Raw genomic sequence first — 16,943 nt, forward strand, 5'->3', positions numbered from 1 at the left:
GACTATTACGTGAAAATCTGCCTTTAAGAAGCGGTGTGCCATAACAGAGAATTCAAGGAAGTCACATACGAAGATGACATAAATGCAGAATATAAGGCCTCATCATGGATTCATTTTCAAATTCATCATGTTTTCTATTTGATCATTGACATATTTGTATAGCTTATTTTAAATATTTATGATATTCATTGTACACTATATATTAAATATCACTAAAATTTTTGATAATTTCTTAGAGAAATTCATTTTTAGAACATTTATGGATGTCTACTGTAGGGTCACTATGAGTCGGAATCGACGGCAATGGGTTACTATAAACTCACTTTGTATCTCATGCACATTTGGCATTCTGTAAATACATTATGGCTTTAAAATTTTTTTACTCCCGGGCAACATGGCGCTATAGACAGAAGCACCACGCCATCCCTCCACAGCAAATAGCTGAAAAACTAAGTCAAACAGAGACAAACGTCAGTCCTGAAACCGTAAGCATCAAATGAAGAGATAAAGAACTCAGCCAAGCACCAAATGGAATAAGAAACTGACAGGGAACAGAGAGCAAGGAGAGATACCTGCAGAGGTCCCCTATCAGCTAATGCAGCACGGATTCACCATCTCAAACTCCTGTCAGAGATTTGCAAACACGGAGTATAGGAAAGCAGCTTCACAGAGCTCCCAGCAGGAGCCAGAACAACCAGTAACCATTGATATACGCTTCCCCACCTCCCACCCTTCTTCACCTGCACTTGGCCTCCTCTGGTTCCTGTGGCCACAGTCTCTTGGCCAGGAGGCACTGGCTTCAGCCCTGTGCCACTTGGATTCCACCTGCCTACACTGGCCGGCTCCCAGAGTGTCATTTGTTTGTTGTTGGTGTTACTTTTTTCCACTACTTTTGGTTTCTTCCATACCTCTCACCACCTCCCCCTCCTCCCATCTCCCCTACATGGCTCCCTGTGCCATCTTTGCTTCTTCCTGAAAGGCTGTGAAACACCACTCGACTGTGGAACTGCTTCCCGGCCCACACCACTGCGCTGGTGGGATCCCTGGGGCTTTTTTTTTGTTTGTTTTGATTTGTTTTGTTTTGTTTTTTTTCCTTAGCTTGGGAACCCCTTCTAGCCAGACTGTACTGTGCGGCTTGGGAGCTACTTCCTCAGTTTGCACAGCCGCACAGTGGGATCCCTGGAGGCATTTCTTTTTTCTTGTTTGTTTTTCTTTTCTCTTTCCCTTTTTGTCTTTCTTCATTTCTCAGTTTCTTGTCTCTGTATATTTACCTTCTCTTCCTGTCTTCTGAATACCTGGTACTATATGACACCTCTACCCTTTCTAGCCAGGCTGTACTTCGTGGCCTGAGAGCCACTTCCCCAGTCTCCACAGCTGCACTGGTGAGATCCCTGAGGGCTTTTCTTTTTATTTATTTTCCTTTTACCCTTTTTGTTTTTCTCCATTTCTCGGTCTTGCATCTGTCCACTCCAATGGCAAGCTCCCTTAGCACTCTTTTTTGTTTGTTGCTTTTTGGCTCCCGTTTCTCTCTTCTCTTTCCCATACCCATCTTAACTCCACACATCCCAACCTCCCCCCTCCTTCCTGCCTACCTGCACCATAAGCTGAAAATCACACCCCTGAGCAGCACAGGCATGGCCTACCAGAACCTGCCCTGCACTGATTCCCAGCCCGCCCTATCAGCCCTAGTATGTGCCACAAACAACCCATCCCAGCAACTCCCCTTCGGCTGGACCTGTCCTACTGCATCATGGCTGAGCGACTGATGCTGCCCATTGGAGAAGGAGTTGAAAAGTTTCATGCCCACAGAAAACAAAGAATGCACAGCCCGCCAGCTCAGACATAGCCAAATAAAGCAAAAAAGCAGGACAAAACAAATAAATCTGCAATCAGTAAATGAGGAAAATAACTACAGAATGTCCCGAAGAGAGCAGACAATATCAAAACATATAAAAAAAAAAAACAGGACAGGATGGTTCCTGTAGGTGTCCAAAATAAAAACACCAGTGACTTTCCAGTGGAAGAAAAGGCACTAGAACTACCTGATAGGGAATTCAAATCTCTAATATTCAGAGCTATCCAAGAGTTGAAGCAAAAAGCAGACAAAAATGAGGAAAAAATAGACAAATTCATGGAAATGGCAGACAAATTCATGGAAAACACAGACAAAAAATGGAAGAATTCAGGAAAATAATACAGGAACAAAATACCAAAATAAATTCACAACTAGAAATCATACAAAAACAACATTTAGAAATCCAAAAGGTAAACAACAAGATTTCAGAAATGAATAGTGTCATACAAGGGCTGAGGAGCAGATTTGAAATGTTGGAAGACAGAACCAGTGAAATTGAAGACAAACACTTGGATACAACTCTGTTCGAGGAAAAATCAGAAAAAAGAATGAAGAAAAATGAAGAGACCCTGAGAATTATGTGGGATACAATCAAAAGCAAAAATCTGTGACTGATTGGAGTTCAAGAACAGGAGGACAAAATGGAAAACACAGAGAGGATCATTGAAGAACTGCTGAGAGAAAATTTCCCCAATATCATGAACGATTAAAACCTTAGCATCCAAGAAGTTCAATGAACCCCATATAGGATAGACCCCAAAAGAAAATCACCAAGGCATATCATAATCACACTCGCTAAAACCAAAGAGAAAGAAGCAATCTTGAGAGCAGCTCGAGAAAAATGAAAAGCCACATACAGAAGAAAAACAATAAGACTAAGCTCATATTACTTAGCAGAAACCATGCAGGCAAGAAGGCAGTGGGATGACATACATAAAACCTTGAAAGAAAAAATTGCCAGCCAAGAATAATATATCCTGCAAAACTCTCATTCAAATATGATGGCAAAATTGGGACATTTTCATATAAACAGAAATTAAGGGACTATGTAAAAACCAAACCAAACTTATAAGAATTATTAAAGGGAGTCCTTCGGTCTGAGAACAAGCAACATCAGACCACAGGCTGAAACTAGGACGCAGGATTGTCAGATACCAACCTAGGAAATGAACTCTCAAGGACTGCCCAAACCCAGAAGAATTACAACAGGGAACCAGAGAGGTTAATCTGTAAATGACAACAACATCAGAACAATAAAAGAGGGAATAAACAGCGTAGGTATAGAACCTTCTAATGGAGAAGAAGGCAAGGCAATACTGAGTAATAATAGACTAGTTCAAACCTAGGAAGATAAGGATAAATTTCAGGGTAACCACAAAGAAAGTTAACAAATCTACTCATCAAAATAAAGAAGAGAAACATAAAGTCTCAGTGAAAACAAAATCTACAAAACAGATGAAAAAAAAAATCCACAAACAAAAGGAATTCAGCACAGGAGAGTAAGAGGAACGAAGAAAATGTCAGCATCACAGAAAAAAGCACTACAAAATGACAGCAATAAACTCACATCTATCAATAATTACACTGAATGTAAATGGCCTAAATGCACCCATAAAGAGATAGAGAGTGACGGAATGGATAAAAAAAACAGGATCCTTCAATATGCTGTCTACAGGAGACACACCTTAGAAACAAAGATGTAAATTTATTAAAAATCAAAGGATGGAAAAAAAATATATCCAGCAAACAGCCACCAAAAAAGAGCAGGAGTGGCAATACTAATCTTAAATAAAATAGACTTTAAAACAAAATCCATCATAAAAGACAAAGAATGACACTATATAGTGATTAAAGGGAAAATTCATCATGAAGACATAACCATAATAAACATCTACGCACCCAATGACAGGGCTCCAAAATACAGAAAACAAACTCTAACAGCACTGAAAAAAGAAATTGACAGCTCCGCAATAATAGTAGGAGACTTCAACACACCACTCTCGGTAAAGGAGAGAACATCTAGAAAGAAGCTCAACAAAGATACAGCAGACCTAAAGGGCACAATCAGCCAACTTGACCTCATAGACATATATAGAACCCTACACCCAACAGCTGCAAAGTACACATTCTTTGCGAACGCACATGAAACATTCTTCAGAATAGACCACATCTTAGGCCACAGAGCAACCCTCAACAAAATCCAAAACATAGGGATAATACAAAGTATCTTCTCTGACCACAACGCCATCAAGGTAGAAATTAACAACAGGAAGAGCAAGGGAAAAAATTCAATTACATGGAAAGTGAATAATACCCTGCTTACAAACACTGGGTAATAAAGATGGAATCAAAAAATTCCTAGAATCAAACAAGAATGAAAACACATCATACCAAAACCTTTGGGACAAAGCAAAAGCAGTCCTCAGAGGACAATTTATAGCAATAGACACACACATCAAAAAAGAAAAAAGGGACAAAATCAAAACATTAACTACACAACTCAAACAAATAGAGACCAGCCAATAAAAAAAAGCCCACAGCCACCAGAAGAGAGGAAGTAAGATCAGAGCAGAAATAAATGAAATAGAGAATAGAAAAACAATAGAAAGAATCAACTAAACCAAAAGTTAGTTCTTTGAAAGGATCAACAAAATTGACAAACCGTTGACTAAACTGATAGAAGAAACACAGGAGAGGATGCAAATAACCCAAATAAGAAATGAAATGGGGGTCATTACAACAGACCCAACTGAAATAAAAAGGATCATAACAGAGTATTGTGAAAAACTATACTGCAACAAATTTGAAAACCTACAGGAAATGGATAAATTTCTAGAAACATACTACCTACCAGAAATTTTTGTGGTTAAATATGTTTTGTAAATGTTGACTATATACATGTAGTTTTCTCCAGTTTTAAAAAAAAATCCAAAATATTAGAAAAAATAAAATTGTAAAATGTACTCAGAGGAAGTAAAAGGCACACCCCCTCCTATCACTATAACCACTATTTACATTTTTATATATATAGTTCTATACTTTTTGGTCCATACATAGTCAGTCTTCAGTGATGTGCAGTCCCCTTCCCTTGAACTGGGCTGGTCCTGTGACTCGCTTTAGATTAATAGAATGCAGCAAAGTGACTGCCTGACTTCAAGGCTAGGTCGTAAGAAGACTTGCAGCTTTTGCCTGGTCCTCTTGGAACGCTTGCTCTGGAGGAGGCAGCCTCTTGTAAGAAGTCATACTACAGTGAGACTACGTAATGTGAAGAAGCCCAAAGTAGCCATAAGCCATATGAAAAGACTGTATGGAGAGAGAGCTCTTCAAATAGATCCCACATTTTGCAGCCATCCCAGCTGAGATGCCGGACATTTGAGTGAAGAAACCATCTTGTATGTCTAGCTGAGTCTACTTTCAGCTGATTTTAGCCATGGCCATCAGCTGACTGCAAATATACATGAGACCCACAAGTGAGAATGATTTAGCTGAACCCTGTTTTAAGCTGTTAAGTTTTGGTGTGGTTTCTTATGTAGCAGTACATAACCAAACCAATACATAGTGGTACCAAATATTAATATTTACTGTATTTATAAATAGCATGTTATAAATGTTATATATAAAATTTTAAGACATAAGTGGTATCATATTTGACATTTTAGTCTACAATTAGTGGCTGCTGAACCTGGCTTGCCCAGCCCATGAGAGACCATTGTGTGCATCTTCACAACTTCTCATTCAGTGCTATCACACTGGTAGCTTGAAAACGGCCATGACCGGTGTATTTACACCACAACAATCGGCAAATGCTACAAATCAGGGCTTCCACCCAATCAAATGGTTAAATGTTAAACATTTACCAGCCCACTATTGTCTGTGTCTTCCTTTTTTAACTTTACATTATTTTTTAATGGCTGCTTATTTAGTTATTTGCTTGTACCATGATTTATTTAAATAATCCTCTAAATAATAAGGACCTATTATATCTTTAAGAGATTCTTGAAGTAGAATTGCTGGATCAAAGGGTATTCACAGTTCATTTTTTGATAAATATTACAAGATTATATACCAGAAAGATTATACCAATTTATATCCTTCCCAACAATGAGGGTGTTTCCCTGTATCCCACTCAGCACTTATTTATATTTGGAATTTTTTATTCTTAAAAATTTTAAATATATTCACATGGTTCAAAACCCAAATGCAACTAAAGTATTTGAGAAAAAGTCTCTCTTCTATCCTTACCTGTGTTTCCCAGGTTCACAACGCCCTTCCCAAGGATAACCGTGTTATAAGGAATTTGCATTTCCTTTTAGAGATGTTTATGCATATACAAGCAAATATGCTCCTTTTCTTCCTCTCTTTTTCACTCAAATGGTAGCTACTATACACATTTCCCCACCTGTTTTTGTCGTTTAACAATAAAATTTGAAGATCAATAATTAAAGAAGAAAACTTTCCTCAATATTTTTAATGACTTCATACTATTCCACTGACTGTATGAACCATATTGTTTCTAATATTTTACTATTGCAAATAATACTTGTGCATGTATCATTTCACATATGTATGAATATAGCTGTACTATAAATTTCTAAAAGTAGAATTGCTTGATCAATGGGTATAATTTTTATAGATACTAACAAATTGTCTTTTATGTAGGCTGTATGGATTTACATTCCCATCTTCAGTATATGACAGTGTCTATTTATCCTCACATTTGCTAATACAATATACTGCCAGACTTCTGGATCTTACCTATATTATAGATTAAAAAATAGAATCATCATGTAATTAAATTTTTTTGTTTCTTTTTTATCATTTAATTTTAATATTTTTAACTGAGTGAGGCTGAGAGCCATTCGTATTTGTTTTTCTGTAAACTGTCTATGTCAGTTGCCCATTTTTCTTTCGGTTCTGAACTCTCATTTTCAGGAGTTGTCTATTTTATTAATGAAATTAGGCCCTTTATCTGCCGTACGATTTGCGACAATTATCTGCCAAGTTTTTTATTGTCTCTTTGACTGTTGTCATGAAGGTTATGGCCATACAGAAATGTTGGGGTTTTATGTTGTCAGATTTATAAGTCTTTACTGTTTCTAGATTTTTAGAAATCATAGTTAGATAGTGTCATAGATAGAAAGTTGTTCCTCACCCTGGGAGTATAAAAGTTTTTATCGAGAACTTTGTTTTCTTTGTTGCTGTTGCTGTTTAATTTTTATTATTTTTACATTAGAGTTTTTGATCCGTTAGGAATTCATCTTGGTATGAGGAGTGGCATGGCTTCAGCTCTATTTTTTTTTCTAGTTGCCTGTCTAGAATCCTTTTATTGAATAATCCATCTTTTTCCCAATGATTTGAAATACCACATATACTAAATCTATCTAGGCCCCAGTATTATGTAGTTTAAACTATTGTAGTTTAATGATATGTTTCTCTTCTCTTTCAGGATTTTCCTGGTTATTCTTGCTTGTTTGTTTTTCCATATGAATTTCAGAATCAGTTTGTCTAATCCTCAGATAATCTGTTGGTATTTTTATTGGAATTGTGTTAAATTTAATTACTAAATCAAGAAGAATTTTCTTTTTTATGATAGTGATTATTTCTAGCCAAGAACACGTTTTAAGGGGAATGTTTCAAAGTTTTCTTCATCTACATCACTAATTTTCCTTATTAAATTTATTCTTAGGTAGTTTTCTGTTACTATGGTAAATAAAAACTTTCCTTTCTTATATCTACTTGCTTATATATATATGAAAGTTATTTCTGTATTTTAGTTTTATACCTAGCCACATTGCTTATTATTTATAATAGTTTTTACTTTATTTTTTTAGCTTCTTCCAGATATAGAATTATACTATTTGGAAATAATGATAATTTTACCTCCTCTTTTCTCGTTTTTGCATTCTTAATTTCTTTCTCTTGTTTAATTGCAGTCTGAGCTGTTGAAACAAGGTTAATTTAAAAGTGTTGGCCGTAGATGCTATTCTTATATTCCTGACTTTAATGGAAATATTTCTAATGGTTTCTGGTGTTTTCCCATTAAGCATGATACTGGCTTTTGGACTGAGATAAATTTATTTTCACTTAAAGGAATTATTCATCATCTATTCGTATTTTACTACGATTTTAAGGATGAATATTTAATTTTATCAAATGCCTTTTCAGCATCCATGGAGACAATCATGTTTTTTCCCTTTGATCTAGTAATATGTTGAATTTATAAATACAGTTTCTGATATTGAACTATCCTTGCATTCCTACATTTGGTTATGGCATGTTCTTTTAAAGTGCTGTTGGATTCTGTTTGCATAAAAAAATTATAAATGAGATGAACAGTTTTATGCAGTCTTTGTTGAGGTTTGATCCCAATTTTATGCTTGCTTTACATAAAGAATTTGAAAGGTTTTCTTCTTATTCTGTGTTCTTGTTCAGTTTGGAATTATATGCTCTTTAAAAAGTTTATTAGAACATTCCCATGAAACTGTCTGGGTCTAGTGCTTTGGGGAAGGAGGCAGCTCTTTTTTTTTTTCTTACCTATTTATTTCTTCTATAATTCGTCAGTTTAAATTTTCTCTCTGTTCTAGAGTCACTTTTGTTAAATTTTGTTTTCCTGTCATTTGTTTCCATTAATTTTCAAGTTTATTTACATGTAGTTGGGCAAAATAATCTCTTAATGTTAATAAAAGTTCCTTTCTTCTTGTAGTTGTTTCCTTATTATAATTTCTGTGTGTTTCTGTGTGTATATTTGCTGTTTTCTTTCCTTTGTTGTTTTGATTAGGCTAGAAGATGGCCTATTTATTATTTTTCTTAAATAATTAACTTCTGGGCTTGTTAATAAGTTTTGCTATTTTTATGTATTATAATTACTTAATTTTCTCTTTTATCTTTATTAATTCTTTTGCTTTGTTTTCCTTAGGTTTGCTTTACTGATATATAAGAGCTCTTTAATTCTGTGCCATAGAGAATACAGTTAATATTTCTAGTTTATCATTAGTCAGTTAATTCTGTTTATGCTATCTTACCCTGAAGAAGTTTAAAATTTTTAGCAGTCAAAGCCTTTTATGATTTCATGGTTTCACGTTACTCTAAAAAAGGACCTTTTGTCTCCTTCCTTCAATTAAAAACTGTTCTGCATTCTTTTAATACTTTTATTTTTATCTGCCTAGAATTTATTTTTCTTTATTGTGTGAGATGAGGCCTAAATTATTTTTCTCCCAAGTGAATTGTCAACCATCTCAACATCATTTATTAAACAATCCATCTTTTCCCTATGTATTTAAAATAACAACTTTTATCACAAATAACTTCAAGCTTTATGAAAAAATCCTTTTGGTCTTTTGGGATTTATAGGTTTATAGGATTAATTTGGGGAAGAATTGAAGTGACATCTTTAAAACACTCTGTCTTCTTATGTAGAAACATGGAATGTCTATCCATTTATACCGATCTTCCTCTGTGTCCTTCGTAGAGTTTGATAGTTTTCTTTTTATTTCTTGTTAGGTTTATTCCTGGGCATTTTATAATTTTTGTTGATATTATAAATGAAATTATATTCAGTATGTTTCCTACCTAGTTATTTGTAGGAGTCACTGGGTGGCACAAACAGTTGAGTGCTTGACTACTATCTGAAAGATTGGTAGTTCAAACCTACCTAGAGGTGCCTTGGAAGACAGGCCTGGTGATCTGCTTCCAAAGGGTCCCAGCCTTGAAAATCCTATAGCGCAGTTTTAGTCTGCACACATGGGGTTGCCATAGTTGGAATCGACTGAACAGCAACTAACAACATTTAGTTAGTTATAACATTATAGTATATAGGAAAATGTGAGATTTTTTTTTTATATTAATCCTGAACTCTTTCATTATTTCTGTTAGTTTTTCAGTTGATTCTCTTGGATTTTTTGGGTAGACTTTTGTCACTTCTTTCCCAAAATTATACTGTTTCTGGCAGGACTTTTGAAACATTAGCTTTATTCTTTATGCCTTAAAAGGACAGGTAGGCCCGATAAACAGAACAGCTAGAGCTATTTGAACTTAGAAGAGGCTACCCTTTAATTTTATTACTGTACCAAATATATTCATAGAACAACTAAATTGAAAGGAAATTCATTTCTTAGGTAAAGAATAAACCTAGATGATTTCTAGGTCTAAGTGATTAGTTGAGGGAATAAAGAGAGAAGAGAGGAGTGACTTTAAGAGCCCTTGTATGGAGGGCAGGAAAAGAGTAGAAGAAAGAGAGCTGGAGTAGAAGGCAGAGAAGAAAATAAAATGCCTGATTAGGAGAATAATCATGATTGCAGTGCTATAGAAGCCAGGGGACATAAGAAGTTTGTAAAGTGTGAGATGATCGTTGATAACTGATGCTATGTAGAAGTAAAAAAAAAAAATGAGCCAACAAGAAGCCATCATATTTGTAAATGAGGTTATTTGTGATCTGCTTTCGTGTCTCTTCATCTACTGCTTCTTAATTGTAGTTCTTAACTATTCTGCGATTTCTTTAATTTGTATTTTCATCTAGCTTATCAATGTGGGGAAACAATAAAATAAGCCATATTTCTGTTACATAAGTCTCACATGGGGCTTTGTACAGTATTAAGTACAGAAACTTAAAAATGTCGAATTTGTAGAATTAAGTATTTTATTTCATTTAAATGATCTATAATGGCCTTTCTTTAATAACAAGTTCTTTTTTTATATTTAAGATATTTTTCTTTTTCTTCTTGTAGGTTACTCAGATGAGCCGTCCTGACCTGATTCTTTTTCTGATGAAATACCTGATGGCACTCATAGTTGGTATTCCCTCCATTTTTTGGGTTGGAAGCAAAAAAACATGTTTTGAATGGGCCAGTTTTTTCCATGGTCGTAGGAAAAAAGAGTAAGTTGAAATAAAACAAACCTCACATTTACATAAATTTTTGTGTTGCTTATTTTACAATAATTTGGATTTGGAGAAAATATTCAAAAAAGATTATAACCTTGTAAGCAGCCACAGGTTATGATTGGCATAGTAACATATCTAATTAAAAACTAAAAATTTATTTTGAGAAAATGGCCAAGTAATACCAGGCTTGGTGATCTTTTCCTGTACTAATTCAAAATATCTGAGGGAACGTTAATCTTTATGAAAAAACCTGGTATAATTTCTTAGATTGAAAAAACAAACTAATGTATTAACATTCTTATTTAACCTTCTTGATATTCTTTTGAGGGTTGGTATGTGTAACCACCTCTATTTTACAGATTAGAAAACTGAAACACAAGACGGGTTAAGTACTCAGGCCAGAGTCACACAGGTATTTAATGTTAAGAGTTAGATTAGACGTCTCTTTCCTGGTTGAACATTGTTGTTTCAACTATACCAAAAATGAATTAAAGAGGTAGAGTGTTATCCCATTCTGATGTAGTGTATGTTAAAGCCAAAATAGAAAAATGACAATAATAGATAAAATGAGATATGTTAAAGAAGTTATTTTAATTCATAATTGACCATGCTGTATAATAGAATGTCATGGTAAAATATGACACTTGCTGAAGCAATCATTTGAAAGAATATTTAGGAATCTTTAATTTCATGAGCCCCTAATTCATCAAACAAATAAGAAAAAAACCCTAAAATATTCACAAAGGAAGAAATGGTTTCCAATTTTTCACTCATGCTAGTCTCATGTATATAGTATATCTGACTTATCACAAATTCTAAGTTAGTGGAGTTCATGTCCCATGGTTTTACTTATCCTAGGGTCTTCCATGGGCTTTGGGAGGTATAGTCTATAGAACTCCTTAGATTATATGTAAAATGTCATGTTGTATATGGGTTGATTTGTTTTCTTATGTGTTATAACCTAAAGTTACTTTAGTATTTGCCTCACAAACAAAATCTGTATTTATTAGATCACCAGTAATAAGCAGTCTCTGTTACACATCAGGGTGGTGCAAACGGTTAATGCTCTTGGCCGCTGAGAGATTGGAGGTTCAGATCCACCCAGAGGTGCCTTGGAAGAAAGACCTCTTTAGCTACTTCAGAAAAATCATCCAGCGGAAACCCTATGGAGCACAGTTCTACTCTAACACACATGGGGTTGCCATGAGTTGGAATAAATTCAGCAATTGGTTAGTTTTGGTTACAAAGATTAGATTAACATCACAGATGAAAAGATCACAGTTTTAAGATATACATTTCTTATTACAGTATCTGAGACTGCTATCAGTGATATCAAATAATGCATTTCTCCTTTAAATACAGTTTTATAGGGCAGAGAAGGAACAAAAGGGAAGGGGTCATGCAATTGCCAAAAAAAAAAAAAAAAAAAGGCATTTATTTATTCATTCTTTAAGAAAGGCTCTACTAAATGCTTACTATGTGCCATAAAAGGAGTCCTGGTGGTGAAGTGGTTAAGTGCTCGGCTGCTAACTGAAAGATTGGTGCTTCAAACCCACCAGGCAACAGGTTTGGTTTTGGTTTGGATGTGCCATAGACTATTTTAGGATACCAGGGATTAAATAGCAGACAAAACAAGCTAAGTTCCAGCTTTCATGGAGATTCCTTCCTTACTGGATTTACTGTGATTTATCTGTGTATTCTTTGAAAAGTTATTTTATTTTTAATCAGAGTAAAACATGATGTTGAGGAAAGGGCTTGAATTAAACACCTTGGGCACCTCTGGACCATAGACAACAATTCTATAATAGCATTGTATTAGAAATTCCAGATGGAGCTAAACCCAGGCTACCCTTCTAGGGATCCATCCTAGCTATTGGCGGAGGGTAGGGGAGGATCCTGACTGGGGTAGAACACTTTTGAAATTGGTTAAAACTCTGAAGGACTATTCATTCTGTCTGGTTTCTACATCTCTGGATCCCTCACCATCAAAGTCATTGTGATCCTCTAAGCCAGGACTGCTCCCTGGGCTTGCTTGGCAGGTCCTGATTCTGGAACTCAAGAATGAGTATCTAATAGCTTTATCTAGCTTTTATCAGGTTTAACCTTGGAGAAATGTCCATAAAGTAATCATAATAATGGTTCCCAATTTATTGAGCACGTTCAGTATTACAAACACTGTTCTAAGCACTTTGTTGTTAGCTGCCATCACGTCAGGCTCTGACTCATGGTGACCCCATGCACAACAGAATGAAATGCTGCCTGGTCCTGTGCCACCCCCATGATCAGTTACACATGGGACCATTGTGATCCACATGGTTTTCATTGGCTGATTTTCTGAATTAGATCACCAGGCCTTTCTTCCTAGTCTGTCTTAGTCTAGGAGCTCTGATGAAAACTATTCAGCATTGTAGCAACACGCATGCCTCAACAGACAGATGGATTGTGACTGTGCATGAGGTGCATTGGTGTCTTAGTCATCCAGTGCTGCTCTAACAGGAATACCACAAGTGGATGGCTTTCACAAAGAGAAGTTTATTTTCTCACAGTCTAGTAGGCTAGAAGTCCAAATTCAGGGCGTCATCTCCAGGGGAAGGCTTTCTCTCTCTGTCAGCTCTGGAGGAAGGTCCTTGTCATCATCAGTCTTTCCCCGGACTAGGAGCTTCTCTGCATAGGAACCTTGGGTCTAAAGGATGCGCTCTGCTCCCAGTGCTTCTTTCTTGGTGGTATGAGGTCCTCAATTCTCTGCTTGCTTCCCTTTCCTTTTATCTCTTGTAAGTTAAAAGGTGGTCTAGGCGACACCCTAGAGAAACTCCCTGTACATTGGATCAGGGATGTGACCTGGGTAAGGGTGGTGTTACAATCCCACCCTAATCCTCTTTAACATAAAATTACAATCACAAAATGGAGAACAACCACACAGTTCTGGGAACTGTGGCCCAGCCAAATTGATATACACATTTTTGGGGGGACATAATTCAAACCATAAAAATGGCCAGGAATCAAACTCAGGTATCCCTCATGGAAAGTGAAAATTCTACTACTGAACCACCATTGCCCCTCTTTCAGCGCTTTTCACATTAATTAAATCATTTAATCCTCTTAACACTGTGAAGGAATTCATCATTTTACATATAAGGAAACTGAGAGAGTCAAGGTTATACAGCTAGCGAATGCTAAAATTGTGATTAAAACCAAAGTGGTCTAACTCTAGAGCTTTGCTCTTAACCACTCTATTATACTATGTTATAAAGAGACTGGCTTCTATTATTGTGCTAATCAAATTCATGTTCTCCCCCAAGTGAAGTTGCATTTAAGACTATGCCAATAATTCTGACGGTGAAATATTTTTAGAACTCCTCTTTTGGAATTACCTGAGTTAAGTCAATTTCTCTGGACCTCTGTTTTCTTATCTGTAAAATAAAGGGACAAACCTTCACCCTTTGAGAGTGGAGTAAATTTTTGGAATAACCAGAAGTCAGTTGGAACCAAGTCTAGAAAATAAAGTTGGAAGGTGGTGGAGTAGTCAGATGCTTCCTGTAGTCCCTCTTACAACAAATAACCAAAAAACAAGTGAATTGATTATATATAACAATCTAGGAGCAATGAACATCAAAGGCAAAGTTGAGGAATCAGACTGAGTGGCAACGGGAGGGAGAGACAGTTGGGAAGCAGCGAGGAGTTGCCAGACCTGACCCAGTGGGAGCCAGAGCCCTTCAGGCCGGATCAGCTCAAATGTGCACAGTGAGGCAAGCAGTGGCACTCGGTAGGTGTTTTGCACGTCGGGAGAGACCCAGCAGCAGAGACTCTACTCAGGCATCCAGAACCAGCGAAAAGCAGCCCTCAATTGGCAAAAGATAAATACTTGGATCTGGCCTACCACATGCATCAAAAAACACACCCCTTTGGGAAAAACCTCTCTCCCATTTACCTCCCTACTGCTTGCTCTGCACCAGGTCCAGGACAGCTACCGCAACTGCTGAGTCTCTGGGCCAGAAGTAGGACCTGTCATGTGCCCTGATCTATTCTCCCAACCTTGGAGAAGGAAAAAATTAACAAACAGGGAAAAAATAAGCTGCTGGCTCCCCTAAGCCAGGAACTCTAAGTAGGCACAGCTCCTTTGCCTAGGCATAGGCATAAGAGGCCCACGGATTTTGAGTGACTTTCACCCCTGCATAGACTTATGTGGGGCCATTTCAACAGTGTAGGCCCTCATTACCACAGTACAACAGGGGATATACCTGAAGTCTAACTTCAAGTGTTTTCAGCTGTGCAGTGGCAGGTTCATGAGATTTGATACTGCTCTGCCCATTAAGCAGGGTCCTCACCTACCCACATAAGTGGCCTGAGGACTGGTGGCTCCACCCACATCACTTAGCCACCCATGACAGGGGTCCAGGAATAAGTAGTGCCCCCCAATCCTTACACCCAACAGCACTGGGTGCTCATAGTCTGGCTGCAAAACCCAACCACCTACGTGCTCTAGGGAACAGGGACACACTTTCCTCCCAGACATCCGGGCAGCTGTCAGCCTCCTGCCTTGCTCAGCGCATGATCCCCTACTGCAGCCAGATACCTGTGCCAACACCATTAGGACTGTAGGTGAGAGCCTGCACCACACACTTGGTGACCAACTACCTGGACACCTGAGTGAATTCATACAAGAAAATTAAACAGATTCGTGGGCTCACATACCTAGTAACAGATCTAATCACCTGGTGACAGGACATTAGAGCTTCAAAGGCAGCAATAATCAAAGTAGCTCACACGAGCATCCTGTTTTGACATAACAAAACAAAACAAGAAGCTAGGACACAGCAAGCAAACATTAAATAAATAAATATAATAAAATTGATGGCTTGGAGACAACAGTCAATATCAGATCACATAAAGAGGCAGACCATGATGGCTTCAGCAACCTCCCAAAATAAAGAATCTAGAAATTTTCCAGAGGAAGAGAATTTCTTGGAATTACCAGAGGTAGAATACAAAAGATTAATACACGGAACTCTTCAAGAAATAAGGAAGGAGATCAGTCGAAACACAGAACATGCTAAGGAGCACACAAAACAATAGAGGATCTTAAGAAGGTTATTCAAGAGCATAATGACAAATTTAATAGGCTGCAAGAATGCATACAGAGACAGCAATCAGAAATCCAGAAAATTAACAATAAAGTTTCAGAATTAGACAATCAATAGAAAGTCATAGGAGCAGAATTGAGGCAATAGAAGTCAGAATTAGTGAGACTGAAGATAAAGCACTTGACACCAACTTACTTGAGGAAGAATCAGATAAAAGAATTTTTAAAAATGAAGAAATTCTAAGAATTATGTAGGACTCTATCAAGAGGAATAACCTACGAGGGAACAGAGTACCGGAACGAGGTGGATCACAAAAAATACAGAGAGAATTGTTGAAGATTTGTTGGCATAAAACTTCCCTGGTATCATGACAGATGAGAAGATATCTGTCCAATATGCTCATCGAACCCGACATAAGGCAGATACCATAAGAAAGTCACCAAAACATAATCAAACTTGCCAAAACCAAAGATAAAGAGAGAATTTTAAGAGCTGATAGGCATAAAGGAAAATTCTTCTACAAAGGAGAGTCAGTAAGACTAAGCTTGGACTACTCAGCAGAAGCCAAGCAGGCAGGAAGGCAATGGGATAACATATATAAAGCCTTGAAGGAAAAAAATTGCCACCCAAGAATTATATATCCAGCAAAACTATCTATCAAGTATGATGGCGAAATTAGGGCATTTGCAGATAAACAGAAGTTTAGGGAGTTTGCAAAAACCAAACCAAAATTACAAGAAATACTAAAGGGAATCCTCTGGTTAGAAAATAATATCAGATAACAACCCAAGACTAGAACACAGGACAGAGCAACCAGATATCAGCCCAGATAGGGAAGACACAAAAATAAATCAAAGCTAAAACACTGAAAATAGGGAAACAGAGATGTAAACATGTGAAAGATGACAACATTAAAACAAAAAAGAGGGACTAAGAAATGTAGTGATAGATTTTTCACATGGAGAGGAAGTCAAGGCAATATAAAGAAATAAAAGACTGGTTTAAACTTAGAAAAATAGGGGTAAATGTTAAGGTAACCACAAAGGAAGCTATCAATCCTACATATCAAAATTAAAAACAAGAAAAATATAAAGACTCAACAAATACAAAATCAACAACAATGAAAAAG

At 36.7% G+C, this 16,943-nt stretch overlaps 1 protein-coding gene across 1 annotated transcript in view; it reads left to right on the forward strand.

The window, feature by feature from the left end:
- FZD3 (frizzled class receptor 3) overlaps positions 1-16,943 on the forward strand; it is a 153,472-nt gene that overhangs the window by 98,742 nt on the left and 37,787 nt on the right. Inside the window, exon 5 of the mRNA XM_004382189.2 lies at positions 10,579-10,727. Coding sequence (XP_004382246.1) covers positions 10,579-10,727 — 149 coding nt within the window. The remainder of the gene's footprint in view (positions 1-10,578; positions 10,728-16,943) is intronic.

The sequence above is a fragment of the Trichechus manatus genome, unplaced genomic scaffold (assembly GCF_000243295.1).
Source record: "Trichechus manatus latirostris isolate Lorelei unplaced genomic scaffold, TriManLat1.0 scaffold00091, whole genome shotgun sequence".
Lineage (NCBI taxonomy): Eukaryota > Metazoa > Chordata > Mammalia > Sirenia > Trichechidae > Trichechus > Trichechus manatus.